General features: G+C 36.4%; 1 protein-coding gene across 1 annotated transcript; it reads right to left on the bottom strand.

The window, feature by feature from the left end:
• Positions 1-3,036: 3,036 nt before the first annotated feature.
• Positions 3,037-14,293, bottom strand: LOC100778814 (brefeldin A-inhibited guanine nucleotide-exchange protein 2). Its single transcript, XM_003552296.5, has 11 exons — positions 12,801-14,293; positions 9,992-10,309; positions 9,423-9,768; positions 8,915-9,337; positions 8,155-8,444; positions 7,530-7,803; positions 6,506-7,008; positions 5,633-5,954; positions 5,149-5,530; positions 4,299-4,975; positions 3,037-3,970 (listed from the first exon to the last, which is right to left on the bottom strand). Exons 1-11 carry the CDS (start codon positions 14,000-14,002, stop codon positions 3,356-3,358), a joined length of 5,352 nt encoding a protein of 1,783 aa, XP_003552344.1. The 5' UTR covers positions 14,003-14,293; the 3' UTR covers positions 3,037-3,355.

Genomic DNA, 14,293 nt, shown 5'->3' with positions numbered 1-14,293 from the left:
ACACAAACAAGTAGATAAGGATTGATTTAGAGAGACTGATTCATTTTGGATTTGATTAAGGTCTTAATTGGTGGCTGGTGTAGAAAAGTCAGAAAATATCTCCCATACTATGTGCTAGCAATTAACTTTCGCTTTCACAGGCCTACAATTATTTTATTATCTATATGTTGTGATCTCCGCAAGGACAGCATCGATGAAATTGACAAAGCAATTCTCATTGGTGACTGTGTGTTTGGATTTTGTGAACAATAGACAATCCTGTTTTTTTTAGGAACTTCGGTTCCATTATCAATCCTTGTAAAGGCCTTTTTATATAATATCCAACCTTCTAACGAGATTGGATGGCATGACACATTAATAATTTAATGTGTAAATGACCACTTTAGTTCTTGCATTTTACAAATACCGACAATTCCGTTCATATATTATGAAAATGATTAATTTAGTCTACAAAAATATAAATGTAATGACAATTTAGTTCAACTATCAAGTTGTATCTATTTTTGTTATTGTTTATGATGACGTGGCAAGTATAGGACAACGTGACAAATACGCATGACCAAAGTGACAAATACGCATGACCAAAGTGATTTCCACGCGTTAGGCCAAGTAACTAGGTATCAATTTGTCAGTTCTATCTTTTTGAAGAAAATATCCCCCTTTTTTTCCAACAATCCCTCCATTGTGTACCACTTATGGCAGCTTCATCAAGATGTATCCATCATTGTCGTCACCCACCCACCAACCCTCCTCGACAACTCCACTCCCTTTACTCCCTTCATCCTTTAATGGTTGAGGTGAACGTTGAGAGCTGCTTGCACACAACTCCATTCCAGAGTCTTGAAGGTCTTGACTTAGAGTGAGTTTGACTATGACAAGTTAGAATTGCAACAAAATCAGGGTTTGAAGAATGGCTTTGAGGGTTGTTTGCCAGAATCAATACGTTCTTGCTGAGTTGTTTGTCAGAATCGCTAAGCCATTAAAGGCAGAATCACGAAGCCATCAAAGAGTGGTAATAATGAGAAAAAATCACTGACATTTTAGTTCAAAACACTATTGATTGATGTAGAATGTTTCCTACACATGTGGATTTGTCTCATCAAGAATGACATGCCACATCTACTGTCAATGTTAACTGAAACAAAGATAACTTAACGGTGGAACTAAAATATTAGTACATTTGCATATTTGTGAGTCAAATTGACCATGTTATAGTATAGAGACAAAATTATCAGCACATACAAAATAAGAACTTAAGTGACTATTTACACTAATTTAATACTGGCATTTACTTCACGTATTGGACACTTAGCTACATCAAATCTTAATTGGTTTAATTTCTTTTTTTATTATTCCTATAGTTGTAATAACATTCTTTTATAAGGAGTCCTCTTGGTTTTATCTCCTTGGAGACTCTCCTTTCTTATGTTACTGTTTTTTTATCTTCTGATGTAGTAAGCTCTATGCTTACTTAGTTTTCTTTATGTTTTTGTTTTGTCATTCAATCAACATTCATTTCAAACAACGTTTGATCACTTTAGATGACAAAGATCAAAAGGATAAATAAATTAAAGTATAGGAATATGTTGGTGTGCTTCCCACAAGTGTGTAGATGTATGAGATTGAGAGAAAATGGATAAGGGAGGGAGTGAGAAAATAGTATGTTGTCTTAATATGATCTTAGTTAATTTACATTTGTGAAGAGTCTAAATATTTATACAATTGTTAGGGGTCTAAATTGGTGGGAGAATATGTTATGCCACATGTTGAATTGTGTTGGGTATCCCACACTTTCTGTTTTTCTTACTTCGATTTTGTATCTTATGACGGTTTGTGTTCTATGCCTATTTTACTCTGTTTGTATTTTGTTGTGAAAAAGTGTAAAATATAGAAGTATATTTTTGGTTCCATCTCAAATCTTAATTGACATTGACATTTAATTACATATTGTTTACACCTAAGCACTTGAGGAATCCACCCCAAAAATCTACCTGTTAGAGTGGGGAGAACCAAGCACTTAAATACTCCATTGAGCATCTCATATTCATCCATGTGGGACTCAGCACCACATAAAACCCAAATCTCTATCATAGCACTACTATTGAGAGCCCACTTTTTTTTTTAAAAAAATGTAGAAGGAGAAGAATTACATATTTTATTTTACTTAATTTTAGAGAAATGATTGTCTTTTGCAAAATTTGTGTCAAAAAATTTTAAAAAAATATTTCTTCAAGAATTTATTTAAAATATATTAATAATGTAAATATTTTTTATACTAATTATAAATTATCATGTTTAATATTTTAAATTTTGATAATTATTCTAAAGGTTATATATAAAATATCAATGAGGAATCAAGTTATTTTGAGAGTAATTTTAAAATGTTAATCCTCATAGTTAAAGAGAACTCACATTTAATCATTATATTACAAGAAAATAAAAAAAAAAGAATGAGAATAAATTGAGGAGATTTAGTCCAATTGATTAAATAATGTGTAAATTATTATAAACTTTTAAATATTTGTCTTCTATTTCTATAAATAAAAAAAATAGAATAAAATATAACTTTCTCAAAATTACTCTTTAGAATAACATATTGCTACTCATAAGTAATTTCTAATTAATTAATTAATAGTATAAAAATATTTACAGGATAACATTAAAATTAAACTTTCTTAAAATCATCTTCAGCAAAAACATTATTTTAATAATTAAAACGAATTCAAATAAAAGGACAACTTTATTAAAGTCCATTTAGATCAACTTTTTTTTTATAAATAATTGTAAAAGGAAAAAAAAAAACTTCTTTTATAAGCTAATTTGTAAAAATTCCCTTATATTAATCTTTCCAAAAACTGATTTTTACTTGTACATAAATTAATTTTAACTTATGAAAGAAATTTATTTCATAATTCCTTATTTTCTTCTCTAATAAATATATATGAAGAAATTTACCCTAATTAAGACTAATGCTTTTTTTTTACAGCAAGATTAACGCTTTACAACCAGAAAAATAAACACCACAGAACAAGAAAATTCCGATAGACTAATCTTTACAGGACATAATGCTGCAAAACTAATTCTTTTAAAAAGAAAAATGAGTAATAGACAAAAATACAACATTGAGCCTTATGGTAATACATATCAATCCTGACCGGGAAAAGCTAGCATCTAAACTACAAAAGTTAGGAAAGTGTAGCTAAGACAAATTCACTAACAACTTTTCATACACTGTCATAGAATATTATTGACAAGTAATTCAAGGCAGAGGAGAGAGAGGAGAAAATTATGAACAAAAAGATTTAAACAAAAAAATATCCTACATCTCAAAATGCAGGGTTAATCTTTACCCAAATCATCCACATGACTGTAGCAAAATAGGACCAACTGATAAACTAAGCATGTCACTGAGAGCAACCTGGACATCCTTTGACCCATGTTCACAACGTACCAAGCTAGAGATGAGAGGGAAGAAATGAGACAAGTTCTTCTCAAAAGAAGTATCTCCCAAACTACAAATAGCCTGCAGAGTAGCCACAATGAGAGGTGAACGTGCAGCCAATTCTCTCCTCTTCCCAGTGCCCAAGGGAATCAACCAATGTTGCTGTCTACCATGAGAAGATTCAGATTTTTGTTCAAAACCTGCAACTTCAATATAAAACTCCAAAACCTCCTGACAAAGCTGGATGAGATGTGATTCGACCTCGTCCACCTCGTAACTAGGAGGCTTGTCAATGACAAGGTTTTGTAAAAATGTAAGGCAGGTCTGGTACGATTCATTCTCAAGGCGTAACAGTGGAGGGTCTTGCATTTGGGTCACAGAACCAAACTCTTGAAGCTTTGAACGTAATATAGTATTGCCATTAATCTGGTGTGCATGTATCGCTACATCGTGCAGAGCATCAAACAGGACTAGCATGGCTTTTGCTGAAAGGTGAGGGCGATACATGTTATAGATCTCCATCATCGCCTGCCAATTTCAGAAAGAGAGTTAACATCATTTTGCAACATCACATGCATCTAATTTGACAGGGAAGAATAAAAGTGAACACCAATGCACGTTGGAATGAGGTGCTGAATAGGAAAGACACATCTGCTCCCATCAGGTGCATATTTTTAATATTATCCATTATTTGAGTAGTGCTAAAATAATAAGAATCTAGTTAACCATAAAAATAAATAAATAAAGGATCTTAATTTTCTGAATAAACTAAATGCCACAGCTACAGTTCTTGGGCTCCTTCTTAATTTCTTTCTACAACAAGGAAGATATTTGGAGGAACAGAATATAAAATTACCTGAATCAATAAAAGTTGAACAGCAGCTCGGCATTTTGCATCAGTTAAATGAGTATAAAGACGACGAATCCTCAAGCTTTCTAAATTATCTGGGGAGCCAGACTCGGCACGATCTCTATCATCTTCAGCTGTTGAAGCATGTTCCTGATTTTTAGTAAAGTCCTCACTTTCAACAAACAAAAAGTTAGGAAGTGTTGCATTTGCTGCTTCTTTTAATGAGAAAACCACTTCTAACCACTTTTCATCAGAAAACAGCCCCCCAGCATTACTCATCAAACGAACAAAAGCAGCAATACCAATGCCAGCAAGGCTTTGATGAGGGCGCTTTATAAAGCTAACCAGGAGCATCAGCACCTTTCTTAAAAGTGGATTGACAGTGTCATAAAAGTTAACAAAAAGATCTACAACCAATTGGAGAGCCAATGTGCATGTTTCGTAAAGCCAAGCATCTTGATCAAGCTCACCATCAGCCTCTACTTCATTGATCGGTGAACTACTCCCTGAAGGATCAATAGAATGTCGAACATAATCGAATATAGGAAATAGGATAGACTCAAATACTCTTTCCCATAAAGGTAGTGAAAAGAGATGCCCATGATTACGTAAGGTTTCAAACAGGACTTCCAAGGCACTCTTCCTAATCTCAGGTCTTGGGTCAAAGCTAAGCTCAGATAAACCTGCAGAAAGTAGACAAATAAGTATATGTACATTTGCAACATGCTAAGCTTCTTAAGACATGAAGCAAGATGGTAGCAAAAGAAACACTAATCATTCGAAAAAGTTAAGAAACATAAATTCATAACTTTTCCAGAATATTCATGTCTAGATAAACTTTATATCATGTCTTCACCTGCCAATAAAGGAAACCAGAAATAGAGATGATCATCCTTGTCAATCACCTCTCCGTTATCTTTTTTCCCCTCCTTTCCTGTTTGAGCTGAAGATGAAGAAATCTTTCCAGTAACTTCCTTATCCTTATTCCTTGATGATGAGCCAAGGTCTCCTGCTGCTAGTTTTGTTGCACAGAACCGAAGAAAAGCAATGGCATTTAGGCTAATCTCTTTATTGAATCTACTATTGGTGAACGCAATTAGGCAATTCACACAGTCTGTGAAGGTTGTGCTTTCAGTCTCAGTGATGTATGGAAAGTAATCTCGAATAATCTTCTCCATAATTTCAAAAGCTAAGAGTACAATGTTTTTGTGGTCATCATAAGCTGCTGTTGTGAATACCTGAAATCAGGTCTATGAGCAGTAAGTAGAGGAGAGAAAAAATGAACAAACATTTGCATTAATTGAATCTCTCTATAGACAATAGGAGTTTATCAGCTTTACCATGAACATGCTCTTCCATCCAGATTTGACATTGTTGACACGAGATAGAACCATTTGAGAGACACATCTGATAATTAGTTCTCTAATTTCAACAGCACTACTCTTTCGCATAACAATAACAAAAGGCTTCATAAATTCATTTTGAAAATTATAATTAGCCAGTTCTTCCCGCTCTAGAAATTTCATTGACAACTGACGCAAGGAATCCATTGCAAAAATTGCAATTGAAAGGTTTGCCGAACAGCCAATAGTTACAAAAAAATCAGAGAGAACATGCCAGATGCTTGACCACACAAGCCTGATGCGGTTCATATTATAGTGCCTGTTACATAATAATCGGGTCAAACAACAGATAGCAGCATATAAACATCAACCAATCATGCAACATAATCATATGCTTGATGCTCTGCCCAAACATTTGGTTTTCAAATAAATTACAGTTTCCCACCTTAATTCTTGGGCACACTTGTAATGTTCTTCTCTTCAATAAAATTAAGCACTTTATCCCTTGTCTTACCATCTGAACCGAAACTGGGAGTTAAAAGAAACAGGTGACCCTTTCACATGCAAACATCATGATATTTTACCAGAGTTGAACAGAAAAAAGAGTTCAATTCAACAATTTCCTCAGACTACAAAGAAGTGAGCATGAGAGTTGGGGATATAGAAGGGGCAATGGCAATCAACCAAAAAGGAGAAAAACAGTGTGTCAAATCAATTTATAAACAACAAAGCTTGTCAAGTGCTATTATGTATGTTTGTTTTGTAATAATCCCCAACCAATGAACCCCAAGAACCATGAGGAAAAAGAAAAATTCAGAGGGAAGGCAAAAAGAGGTAGCATGTTTGAAGGGGTAGGTGAGTAATACATACGCAATCTCAACAATCTTTGTAAGGCTGAAAACACGTGGATCAGATGGAGACCTCAATTCCTCCATGGAGACCTTGCATAGAGCCTTAACAAAATCTATTATGGCCTCACTGTTCAACTTCTGGCTCCGAGTGAATATGCGATTCATTTCAGAGCTTCCAACTTGTTCCAACATATTTAAATTAGAGACTAGATTGTTCACCTGTTCTGATGTGACACCAGAACCATTACTGCCAATTCCAGCACTATCATATGAACCCCGCATCAAAGTAGCAGCTGCATACTGCATCCTCCCAGGTCCCTTCTTCTTCAAAACAGGAAGAATGGTTGACTTTGCCGGCTTTGTTTTTTCTGAATCATTCTGAGGAAAGGCAAAGAATGTGGCATCTGGTGGAGCCCCCTCTCCAAGAAGATGTAGATGCTCAAACCGGGAAACACAAGTCAAGATATGTTCCCAAGCTTCTTGTAAGTAATTTCCATCCTCATCAGCAATAACAACTATTGCCTAGTAATAAAACAGATGACATGTTCAGTCATATAATGTAATCAACAAAAACTGAACACAAAGTTCAGGTACCAAGAATACACTACCCAAAACTTAAAAAAGATCCAACAAATAATTACTATCATATGCCTTCAGATATTGTTCCAAGAATCATTTTCAGCAAATGCTGCAAAACTCCCCAAAACCATTACATTAATTTGGTAATTACTATATTTGTGTTAGGGAAGTCCAAACTAATTTTGTTTATATTGGTATGCATGTAGCAATGAAAGCACTTGCAGAGAGTGTAGCTTCAGATAGGATAAAAACACCCATTAAAGGAAAAATGTATATGTGAACTTGAAATGATAAAAGATGCCATGGGAATGCAATAATACACAGACAATGAAGCATTTTGAAAGAGGGTATTAACATTATGAGTAGGAAGTAATATAACACAGAATAAGAATTGCTAATTGATAATCACTTCAGCTTATATGCTGCTCATAAGCCAGATAGAAGAGAAGTTAAATTTGACTAACCTTAATTGCATCGACATTTTTCTGCTTAATATCTGCTGGTGAATGTAGTGAGGTAAACTTTGCTAATGAAGTCACAAAAGCATCTCTATGAGTCTTCATCGACATTACAGAAGTAACATGAATAGCATAGCGGAAGCCTTCAAGACACAGAGATATTACAACCTCATCATCACTTCGATCAAGAGGAACACTGAAAGCGGCTAACATCGGTGCCCAACAAACCTCAATCATGAATCTCAGGATTACAACATCTGTTGCTGCATAATAGATTGACCTGCAAATTGCAAGCAAATGCATATCAAGAAAATAAAATATCTAGGAACTATTTTTCTTTAACAAGTCACTTAAAAAAACTGCAAACAAATTGACATTAAAATATTAAAGAAAAAGAAAGAGGGGAAACTATTGTGAACATTTTTAGATTGATACCCATCACACTTCAAATGGACAAGGATCATGTACAAAGCAGATAAATACTAGTAGATATGGTAGAATCTATAAACAGGATGAAGTCAACAGAAGATTCTTCATGCCAAAAACAACATCAGGTAAAATGTTTTCAGCAACCCAAGAAATAAATTTGGAAAGGAAATTATCACTTCTAGAGAATGCAAAAAATACATACTCAGATTTGCGAGCTTTTTCTTTGAATTGTTCTTGCATATGACGGATAAGATCATCACTGGTCTCCATGTTCCCTTCCCCGCGTTTACGGATCACAATATTCAATATACTATCCAAGCCTGAAAGTCTATTAGGGTTCACAGCCTGTTTTTGTTGAGGAGCCACATCATTTTCTTTCATTTTGATCTCATTTCTAGATATTCTCTCAAACAAGGCCCTCAAGTATTCCTCAGGCAAATCTTTTCCATCATCAATGCCACGATTGTTTCTTATGAAATCATTAGCAGACATCTGCATAACTCAAGAACCAAAAAGAAAATAAGTCATCATTTCTATCATAATTATTTGTAGGCTTAAATATGTTTTTAGTCCCTGTAAGTTTGTACTTTATAAATTTTGGTCCTTGTAAAAAAATTTGTTCATTTTTAGTCTCTATAAGTTTGCGTTTTTTCAACTTTGGTTCATCTAAGATATTTTGCTCATTTTTAGTCTTGCAAGTTTGTATTTTTTTCAATTTTGGTCCCTGTAAGCACGAACTTATGAGGACTATAAATGAAAAAATTGAAATTTTAACAGGACTAAAAATGAACAAAAAAAACTTACATGAACCAAAATTGAGAAGGCACCAACTTACAGGGACTAAAATTAGAAAAATGAACTTACAGGAACTAAAAATGAAAAAAACTAACTTACAAGGTCCAAAAACATATCAAAGCCATATGTGTACATCAATTTACAGAACTATAAGATTGTGAGCACACCTTATTCTTCACCATAGGATTGTGAGCATCTGTATTAAGCATTATAACAGAATAGGCTAGGACATATGCTGTGTCAGCACTAGAAAAGGCCTTTGGATTACATTTGCAATAACGTTCAGCAAACTTTTCCATGATCCTATCAATTTTCTGCGCCTCACCAGGCAGTCTGAATCCTTGAAGAAAGACCCTGATTGCCTCATCAAACTCCATCCCTTGAAAGTTAAAGGAATCCACATAGGCATGCATTACCTTCAAGGATAACTCTTCCCTTTCTCCTAGATAATCACCAATCAAAGTCTTGTTCAACCCAGATGCATCTTTAAGAAAAGCAGCTATTTCCTCTGGCGAATCACCCACCTTGTTGGCATTGATCAGAAACTCAATTCCTTTCTTAGGCTTCCTATTAAAAAGTGATATACCTTCCTGCCATACACTTGCATTAGCTTCATTGGTAAAAAAGCTACAGCAAAGATATACTTTATTAACAAAACCTTGTTCATTTGTTTACCTGGAGTTCCAGTTTATAAGCCCGTCGTTGCTCAATAGTTGAAACATCAGATACATCATTGGAGACTTCCGATTGGGAGTCAGAACCATCAACAGGGTCTTCTCCATTCCCATTTACCATGGTAAAACCTCCACTTTCAGGGCTATTATCTGTTGCTTCAACTTTCTTGGCTGAATGAGGGTCAGGAATGCGCAATTGTTTGTTCATCCAGTCTCCCATTGATTTTAGAACAGCAACCAAGCTTTTCATGGCCTCAAGTTTTAATGTTGCTTCTTGAGGTGGCAAAAGTGTGGTCATTACACCAGGAGGGACACCTTGAGCAGTTTTAAGAAGTCCATTGACCATCCTATGAGGAATATAGCAATTAGATATAAAATATAAAGAGTATATTAAGTGACAATCAAGACAGCCTCAGCCACACAACTATGAATGCTGTATGAAAAACACTCCAACAAAATGGAGATGCTATTAAACTTAAGATCCATATTCTAAACATGAAACTGCACATATTATTTATACAGTAAATCAAATAAAACAACTATAAAAAATTAAATAAAATAATAGCACACCTCTCAAATATATTTGATGAATTGACATCACAGTCATAGTTGATAAATATGTCAACCAATATCTGTGAATCAACACAAAGCTTATCCAGAAATCGAAGCACTGTCATCTTCTGCTGAAAATTAGGTTGAGAAACATTTTCTAGGACCCTGAGAACAATCATAGGGAAAAAAACCCCAATTTCTGCCTTCAATCCAGCTCTAAATCTTGACACCAGACTGATAAAAATGGAGCATGACAGCTGAAACACAATCAAAAGAGTTGAAGCACTGTTCTTCAACAAGGATAAACATAAGTACTGCTTGATGGCACCTAAAAACCTGCTCATCCACAACCAAATTTAACCATCAGTACTATTTTTGTCATCTGGAAAAATTATGAAGTAAATAGTGTCAAGTGGTGTATAGAACAAAGGAAGAAAATGTTACTTTGCATTAATGATGAGGGACAAGATGTCATATGTTAAATTCAAGAGACAAACACAAAATAAATAAATAAAAATAAAAAACAAAACACAGTAATAGTCCATACTAAAAAAAATATAATAGCAGAAGATGAAGCACATTCAATTCATAGATAGCAGGTTCACATAATTTAATTAATTACTCTACTTGTTCCTGCTGAATCAATTATGAGGACAGAAGCCAGAAGGGGTATTCAAACTTGTGTATGGCACAACTAAAAATGTTAAACAAAATTAGTAAAAATAATGCAAGATCAAAATTATAATTTTGTGCATTCAATTATTCATTTAATTTTAGAGGTAGCTCCAAATAGGAATACCTTGCTAAGACACAGGACTTTCATGGCCATGTTAGCCTAGGAATAATTCTTAAGCCGGAAATTCAAAAACCAAGACATGCATAGCATAATTTATTGTGAAGGGAAACAAAACCCTGACACAGTCATGTAACCTTGTTGTTATAATTTGCAAGAAACTGTTAGGTACAGAAGAATCCAAAAAAACCAGAAGCTAGTATCCAGAGTAGGTATTTCAAATGGCTCCTAAATTTCTAACAGAAAATGTTCTTCCTACTTTATATGTCAAATAATCCCAAATACCTAGGGAAGACAAACAAATCATGATTACCAGACATACTTAACTGCCTATCTACAAATTGGAGATGGGGGAAGGGGGGGATTACATTGTCAGTGACAGTGCATACCAATTGCATCTACCTTAAAGTTCTGAAATTCCAGATTGCAGGTTCCCAAAGGCACAATGTGCAGGGAAAGGAACAACTAAATAAAAACAATTTCATCTACAGCTGAATCCAGGAATAGCAAAAAATTGACAAGTCGAGATTAGAACAAAGTTTTTACTACAAGAATGGCATTGGTATTCACTCCCATCAAGATTGAAAAACTCTAAGAGTGAATACTGGAAAGAATTATTCTTTAATCCAAATAAAATGGAAAAATGAAAGCCAAAAATTGAACAAATATTTTCAACATGGAAAAAGGGCCTTGAGTATTGTAGTTTGCATTGGGATTCAGATTATAACCTCGAAAGTAAGGAGGGGAAGATGCAGAAAAGATCAAGATGTCAACAGCAACAAAGAGCACAGTGCACATACAACGACCAAATTGCTTTAAATTTTAAAATGGACAATGGCCACTGCCCTTATAATGACCATATCAATCAGCTTTATTTTATATATAGTTGGGTATCCAGCAAACATAATATTTTTCAGACCTAAATTAGTTCTCAAAGGAAAATGTTTAATTCTAGTAGAAACCATATAATATCCTGCTCAAAGGAATTGCTAAGACTAGACTGGTTGTAAAGATAAAAATATTCTCAAACTTGTGAAGCCTAATCTAACAATTCCCAACAAGAAATTCCCAGACACATCATTATTGCATTAACATATTTCTCTTTAGATTATCTAATAGATAACTTTATGTGTGCGTGCGTAATTCAAATTTATTCTTATTTCTGCAACCGTTGACACCAACATAATTAAATTCATTCTTACCCTGGAAAAAAATGGCTTTTATAGGACGATTATTTAACAAAATCTGCCACTAGATGAAAAGTATACTTCCAGCATATCAAGCCTGAAATGTCTTACATTAATCCAAGATTTTTTTTACTGTTACCATATATTAATATTAAGGCATAAACTGATTCCAAAGAAAGTGAAATATGCGTGATGCCTGGGTATATCTGAATGGTCAGATAGGCTAAAATCGTTATCTACAAGGACAAGTTGTAACATGTAAGCAAGCTAATTCTTACATCAGAACTGCTTAATAGTGTAAATTGATTATGTATGAAATACGTACACAAAATCACTACCACATGCATCTTGATGTCCCTTTCTTAAATCTACTTTGGGTGAGTATAAGTATTTTTATGGTGCATGTTTGGAAAGCCAGTGAGCAGCCTCCAAAGTTACATTTGGGACAAAAGTAACACCTTTGTTACTTCCAGCAACCTACGGTGGCCACCCACAATCGGTTTTCCAAACAAGCTGATAATCTGCCATGTCAAAATTCTAAAAGACTATTTCATCCCATATAGCACGTCCGTTCTAACATTAGTGTCGTCAAATTCTAAATCCCTAACCATATAAAATATAATGTACAAGTGAGAAAGTAATAGTTATGACTTATGAGTTAACTCCTAGACAGAACATCCAGACAATGCAATCAAGTCTACCACCTTCACTACTATGTTTAACTTAGAAACTACACCTTTTTGTCATCTACCAGCAAAACTAAAATATAACACATCTTCTCCCTAACTGGCAACAATGCCAAAGTTTAAACTTCAACCTAAAGAGGAACTTAAGTAAAACATGATACCTTTCACTAGTCTTGAACACAGCTCCAGCATTCTCCAGCAAGATCTTCAGCAACTCCAGAGCCACAATCTTCCCCTTCATCAGCTGCGGGTCCCCAGCCGCATCCTTGGGCGGTGTCTTCATGGACAACTTACAAAGCGCCCTAAACACCAAGAAAGCATCCCTCCTCAACTTGTTCCCAATCTGAACCTCCAAATCATCGTCCCTCTCCACCACTTCCCCATCCACAAGCTCCCCCTTCCGTCCCTCCAACGCCGTCTTATACATACTAATCTCCCAATACTTCGCATCCAACATGTCCTTATCTGTAGAATCCAACAAATCGGTAGGGTTCGTAGTCTCAACCGTGGTTGTCTCAAACGCACCATCGTGTCCACCTAATAAAGAAACCTTCCCACTCGGCGTCGTAGGGTTCAAAACGCCGTCAATGTCCTGCATTATCTTCGTTATGAAACCCTGAACGAACTGCGTCATCGAATTGTCCACGTCGGATTTCTCCACCGGCTCCATCAATTCCGCCACCACAATCGGCTGAATAGGCACCGTGGAGGAATCCGCCTCCATTCTCCGGAACACGATCACCAGCATCTGAATCAACGACGCCTTCGCCGTTGTTTGATTCACAACGTTTTTGCTGACCAAATATATGTCGTAGCAGGTTCGCACTATGAGGAGCAATGAATCGCCGTGGATTCGCAGCGAAATCGACGTCACAGCGGAGAGTAAGGTTTTCAAGACGAGCAATTCCATCGCATCGTCGCCGAAATCGTGGCATTTGCAAACCGATTCGATTAGGCTGGAGAGGAGCTTGGCCTCCGGCGCGGCGGCGCTGGAGTCCGGGTCAGCCTCGCCGCGGAGGTAGCCGTGCGCGATGAGCTTCTGGATGGCGTCGACGGCGGGATCGGCGATCTTGAGAACGCCGGAGCCGGCGGCATTAATGAGCGGCGCGAGGATGGACTCTGACTCCGCGAGCGAGAATTCCACCGGGCCGCCGTCGTGGAGCGGACCGGGGACGGCGGTTTCCGGTTCTCTGTCCGACGGAGATCCCGGCGGCGGCGCTTGCTGGTGGTTGAGGCTCTCGATCACCGATTTGCACTCGTGCGCGAGCTTCGCGTGCTTCCGCCACGACGCGTTCTTGACGATCTTCTCGAGCGCGGGGACCACGACCTGACTCAGCCGGGAATCGGCTTCCGAAGAAGCCATTCCCGAGTTCGGAGCGAGTTGCGACTCGGCGACGCGGCTGAGAGTGAGATCTTCGGGGAAAATCAAATGCGGGCGCGTCTAAACTAGGATCGTGGTGCCATGAGCTGCGAGAGGAGCGAATTGACTCGGTGAATTTTCAGTTTTTCACTGAGTTGAGAAGGGGAAGAGAACGAGTTAGTGAGCAAGGTTTGAGAGGGATCTGAATTGCAGAAAAAGAAGGTTGCTGGAGTTTTGAGTTTTCTGAGATCGCATTTTCGGGTTTGGCACGTTGCTCACTCTGAACGTGAATTG

This window comes from Glycine max, chromosome 18, assembly GCF_000004515.6.
Source record: "Glycine max cultivar Williams 82 chromosome 18, Glycine_max_v4.0, whole genome shotgun sequence".
Classification (NCBI taxonomy): domain Eukaryota; kingdom Viridiplantae; phylum Streptophyta; class Magnoliopsida; order Fabales; family Fabaceae; genus Glycine; species Glycine max.
The sequence above is the reverse complement of the archived record's forward strand: the minus strand, read 5'-3'. Positions and strand labels throughout refer to the sequence as shown.